The sequence below is a fragment of the Neophocaena asiaeorientalis genome, unplaced genomic scaffold (genome assembly GCF_003031525.2).
Source record: "Neophocaena asiaeorientalis asiaeorientalis breed wild unplaced genomic scaffold, Neophocaena_asiaeorientalis_V1.1 scaffold90, whole genome shotgun sequence".
In the NCBI taxonomy this organism is placed as follows: Eukaryota; Metazoa; Chordata; class Mammalia; order Artiodactyla; family Phocoenidae; genus Neophocaena; species Neophocaena asiaeorientalis.
Window position 1 is genome coordinate 782,368 of NW_020172445.1, and position 6,000 is coordinate 788,367.

Here is a 6,000-nt window from a genome sequence, read left to right on the forward strand (position 1 = left end):
CCCTGGTCAGGGAACTAGATCCCACATGCCACAACCAAGAGTCCCACTGCCTCAACGAAGAGTTTGCATGCCACACATGCCACAACAAAGATCCTGCATGCCACAACTAAGACCCTGCGCAGCCAAATAAATAAATAAATATTTTTTTAAAAAAGTAAAGATGATAAAGCTTTTGTAGGTCTCTCCTTGTCTGGTAAAGCAATATCTACTGTGTCATCAAATACCAACTTTTTTCCTTTAACCTGAAAAGACTGTGTGTATGTGTGTGTAATAATGACCAACTTAAGAGATAAAATCTTTTTAACAGTCCATTAAGTTATAAGCTTCTGGCGATTTCTATTTACTTGATTCAAGTCTACTGCTTGAACTATCCAGAGGAATCAATGGAAACATGGTCTGCAAACTGTCACCTAAGAATCAATTTTATGAGTTCTTAGAAAAAGATAGTTCAAAGTTGAGTTTCAAATTCCCCTCTGCAGCTGAATAATAGTATATTCATATTGCTTTTGATGCTAGATGAAAAAGTACGATCCTAGGGAATTCCCTGGTGGTCCAGTGGTTAGGACTCTGTGCTTTCACTGCCGAGGGCCCAGGTTTGATCCCTGGTCGGGGAACTAAGATCCCACAAGCCACATGGCGAGGCCAAAAATTAAAAAAAAGTAAGATCCTAGAGTAAAAGAGAGGAAGCCTTCTTGCATCCTCATTTAGAGGCTGGCTACCTCACCTTATTTGAAGATTGGTCAAATAGGATGTCTGGAGTCAATGTTTTTCTTTCTTTTTTTTTTTTTCAATTTTTTTCTTAAGTGTTTTGCTCAAGTACCTGAACAAAGGATTGGCTGAGAATCCAAAGTTCTTTTTTTAATTATTACAGAACACAGAAATTTAAGAGTGGAGATTATTAGCTAGCTGTCTACCTCTGCCATGAAAAAACTCTATTGTAGCCCATGTAATGACTTAGTGGAGTTGAGTTCTCGAGTACTGTTCCTTTGAACAAAGCAGGCAAAGATAAGGTTTTATTTAAATCAATATTAACTTGTCTTTTCTGGAGATAAGTAGATAAGAGGCAATTCTTATTTTATAATAGTACAATTATGTCATAAGTTACTATGTCCTCAGGGGTATATTCAGTTTACCTAAAAAGTTATTTAAATATAAATTTAAAAGAGAAGAACTCGAGACTGAAATCTGATTTTAATAGGACTATTCTTGCAATAACCTGGGACAGATATCATTGCCATCTTAAGAAAGACCTATATTATAGTTTGAACCAATTTCTCTAACAAACTTCACTGTAAGTTTCACATACCTGGTTGTGGCAGAATAGTTGCCTACTAAATATTCTTTTTTTCTGTTTTTCTTAGTAACAGACCCCCATCTTGTTAGCAGTGGCAATGCACTCAGGTAAAAACATACCCAGGTCTTCCTTATATACAAGGATGATCAATGAGATGTAGTAAAGCTGTTGGATAAGTTTCTGGGAAAAGCTCTTTAAAGAGGTCTGACTCAGATGGAAGTTCTCTCTTACCCTTCCTCTTACCCGTTCTTCCTATTCCTTCCAGGATTACAGTTATGATGGCTAGAGCTCCAGTAGCTATTGTGGATCATGAGGCAATCTTGTGGATGGAAACCACATGCTAATAATAGCAGAGAAGAAAAAACAGAAGGAGCTTGGGGCCCCAATGACTTATGGAACCACTGTGCTAGCCCTAAGATGCCTATGTGTATATTTATTTTATGGAATAAAAAATTAAACCTCTAGCTGTTTAAGCCACTGCATTTCAGGTTTCTGTTACAGGTACTATATATATTCCTAACTAATCCACCTGAACAAAACTCTACTGCATTCTCATTCAGAATTTGGCCACCTCATTTTATTTGGAAACGGGTGAAATGGGACACCTGGAAGTAGAGTTGAAGTTTTCCTCAAGGAAATTTAACAATCATAATTTTACTGCAATTGTTTACTTACTGTCTACCCTATTAGACTGTGAGCTACTTGAAAAAAAAGTCCATATAAAAAAAAAAAGTCCATATACTTTTGTCTCTATCACCTAGCATGATGCTTGGCTGGTACTACATGGTCATAAACTTTTGCTGAATTGAATTTTCTTTATGGAAATGTGGTACCAACCTTAGCAAATATACTATAATTATTTACATAATGTTATTCAGTTAATTTAGAACAATGACTTATTTTTGTACTATAAAAATAAATAAACTTTTCTTCAAAGTTATTTTAGGAAAAGAAAGAACAGTCCATTTTGGGATATGTTTCAAAATACCTGGCTGACATATTGTTTTCAGGAAGAAGTGGAATTTCCAGAACCTTTGTGCTGGCAATTATTATCTCTTGGCTTGCAGTAGCAACTGTCTTCCCAGTGATCCGATGCACCTGGTAAAATGCATGAGGCCGTAAATATCGATCATCTGCTGTTCCAATAAACATCTGTAGATTTATCGGCTTTTCACTATAGCCCAGGAGCTAATTTGGAAGAGCAAACACAGAAAAATACAATTCATTATCCATGCATTTTACAATAAGCTTACAACGGTAAGCCTATTACATTTGTATCATATACTACTGATACATAAAATGTTATTTCAAAAAAGATAATAATAAAAACAAGTAATAAGTGAACAGCCCTCTAAATCACAGAAATATTTTAAGAGTTATAAAATGCTGCAATATATTACAAAGGGATGAAGGAGTTTTTCTGGATTAAAATATAGATCAACCTAAATTTTGAAAAGCCTTGGTAGAGTGCTGTGGAGAATACAAAAGAAATGTTGATTCTGTGCTCCAGGCAACATTAACCACCCAGACCAGACCTAAAGATCAGGGTATGTGGGAAGGTCCTCTAACGGGCTGCTAAAATCAGTGACACTTTTAGTAGAAAGGATCTGAAAAATCCTATTGCATGTTTCCAAGTTAATATTTCAACTGACTTAACAAGCTAGGCTACTTGACTTTCTTTGGTACCCTTCACTACTGCTGAGGTTAAGATGGCTACACAGGATTAATAAGGGTGATGACCAGCAGGTGCTGGAGGTAAAAACAGCGACCACAAGAAAGGAGGCAGTTAAAAGAAACAGAGCCTAAAGCACTTAGGGAGACTCCTATGTCCAGTCTGATGGCTGAGTAGCACCCACTGGACCCACCTTGAAAGGATGGAGAGAACACCAAAGTAAGCAGATACTGGAGACAAACTGACACATGTAAGAAGAGAATAACAAAAGGTGTTTCCTGTTTTTAAGGCTTTTAACCTGAGGGAAAGCCACAGTCCATGCCTTACAATGAGACTAAAACCACCAAAGAAATCTACAGTCTGAAGGGCTTGAAGAACCAAGGACAGACAGTCTGTCACAACCTCTGGAAAGAAAGAGGCAAATCCCAGAAAAGAGACAGCCAGAGAGGAGGAGCTCCAAATTTTATATATATAGAGACTCCGCCCAATCCTTTGGCTGACCTGTAAACCATTCAAGAACAGGACAGATCCAAGCAGCCTAAGGCTAAAATAACTGAAATAAGATTATGAGCTACCACCAACCACAGGGAGACAGGTTTTACAGGTTGACTCCAACCAAGTTAAGTGCCTGCTTAAGGAAAAAAATTCAACATTCTTTGGGAGTACATATGGGTGTGCATTTACATTAGTTTTGATGCTGAGTTGTACAAGTTCTTTATATATTCTGAATATTAATCCCTTGCAGTTATGTGATTTGCAAATATTATCTCCCATTCTGCAGGCTGTCTTTTCACTTTCTTGGTTGTGTCCTTTGATGCACAGAAGTTTTAAAATTTTGATGGAATCTAATTTATTTTGTTTGTTTTGTTGCCTGTGCTTTAGGTGTCATACTTAAGAAACCATTACCAAATCCAATGTTGAGAAGAGTTTTCTCATGTTTTCTTATAAGAATTTTATAGTTTTAGGTCTTTGATCCATATTTAGTTAATTTTTGTATATAATATAAGGTAAGGATCCAACTACATTATTTTGCATGGGGATATCTAATTTTCCCAACACCATTTGTTGAAAAGACTGTCATTTCTCCTACTGAATGGTTTTGGAACCCTATCAAAAATGAACTGATCATATATGTTAGGGCTTATTTCTGGGCTTTCTATTCTATTTCACTGGTCTGTCTTTATGCCAGTATCATACTGTTTAAAATACTGTAGCTTTGTAGTATGTTACAAGTCAGGGAAAGGGGGTCCTCCAACTTTACTCTTCTTTTTCAGGATTGTTTCAGCTATTTGAAGCCCCTTGCAATTCCATATGAATATTTTTTAAAATAAAGTTATTTATTTACTCATGGCTGCGTTGGGTCTCCGTTGCTGTGCGCAGGCTTTCTCTAGTTGTGGCGAGCAGTGGCTACTCTTTGTTGTGATGTGCAGGCTTCTCATTGCAGTGGCTTCTCTTGTTGCAGAGCATGGGCTCTAGGCGTGCAGGTTTCAGTAGTTGTGGCACACGGGCTCAGTAGTTGTGGCACATGGGATTAGTTGCTCTGCAGCACGTGGGATCTTCCTGGACCAGGGCTCAAACCCTGCTCCCTGCATTGGTAGGCAGATTCTTAACCACTGCGCCACCAGGGAAGTCCCCATTATGAATTTGAGGATATGCTTTTCCATTCTGCAAAAAGGGTTGTTGGAATTTGGGTAAGTATTGCATTAAATCTGTAGACTGCTTTGGGCAGTATTGATATCTTAACAATGTTAATTAAGTCTCCTCTCCATGAACAAGGAATGTCTTTCTATTTATTTTTGTTTCATGTATATTTGGATTTTATTTTCACTTTATATATTTCCATTTAGTTTTATTTCTTTCAGAAATATTTTACAGTTTTCAGCATACAAGTCCTTATACCTCCTTGGTTAAATTAATTCCTAAGTATTTAATACTTTTAGATGCTATTGTAAATGAAAACTGCTTTCTTAATGTCCTCTTAGGGTTGTTGATCACTGATACACAGAAACACAATCGGTAAGTATGTGTTGATCTCCTACCCTGAAACTTCGTCAACTCATTTATTAGCTCTAGCAGCTTTCTTGGGGATTATTTGGGATTTTTAAAGTATGTGAGCATGTCATCTGTTAATAGAGATAACTTTACCTCTTCCTTTCCAATTTGGATGTCTTTTATTTCTTTTTATTGCCTAACAGCTCTGGCTAGAACTTCCAGCACAAATGTTGAATAGCAGTGGCGAAAGCAAGCATCCTTGTCTTGCTCCTGATCTTAGGGGAAAAGCTTTCAGTCTTTTACCATTAAGTATGATGTTATTAGCTGTGGGCTTTTAATAAATGACCTTGATCATGTTAAGGACTTTCCCACTTTTCTTAGTTTGCTGTTTTTTTTTTTTTAAATGATATGCTGTTAAATTTTGTCAAATGCCTTTTCTGTGTCAATTGAGATGATCATGTGGTTTTTATGCCTTCATTCTATTAGTATGGCATATTACAACAACTGATTTTCATATGTTGAATCATCTGCATTTCTGAGGTAAATCCCACTTGGTCATGCTGTATAATCCTTTTAATGTGCTGTTGGATTTGGTTTGCTAGTTTTTTGTTGAGGATTTTTGTGCTTATATTCTTTATGGGTATTAGTCTGTAGTTTTCTCTTCTTGTATCTTTGTCCTTATTATCCTTTTGATTAAAACAAATTTTTTTCCATGTCTCTATTGAAATTCCTTCATCTCTTCACATATTTAGCCCACCTTTTCTACTAGATAATTTAGCATTTTCATCATTGTTATGTTAAAGTCTCTTTCTGATAACTCCAACTTTCTGATAACTCCAACCCAGACACAGAGTTAGATTTAGGCCATCTTTGGGCCAGTTCCTATTGATTGTTTTCTCTTAGCTGTGGTTCACACTTTCTTATGTGTGTATGTATAGTTTAACATATACTAGACATTTTGTATAGAAGAACTCTAGGAACTGAAGTAGCAAGTATTTACCTTCAGAAAGAGGCATGCTATTTTTTTTTTTTTTTTTTTTTT

At 36.3% G+C, this 6,000-nt stretch overlaps 1 protein-coding gene across 5 annotated transcripts in view; it reads right to left on the reverse strand.

Moving 5' to 3' along the window:
- The window catches only part of NFATC3 (nuclear factor of activated T cells 3), a 124,190-nt gene that overhangs the window by 49,122 nt on the left and 69,068 nt on the right, over nucleotides 1–6,000 (reverse strand). For 3 of the 5 annotated variants that reach the window (XR_003001652.1, XR_003001653.1, XM_024733820.1), the window contains exon 4: nucleotides 2,283–2,482. Coding sequence is in view for 3 of the 5 variants with exons in the window: in XM_024733820.1 (XP_024589588.1) it covers nucleotides 2,283–2,482 (200 nt within the window). In the remaining 2 variants the exon portion in view is untranslated. Of the gene's footprint in view, nucleotides 1–2,282; nucleotides 2,483–4,514; nucleotides 4,632–6,000 lie in introns of those variants that run through there. The other 2 variants (XM_024733828.1, XM_024733846.1) reach the window with 2 other exon arrangements.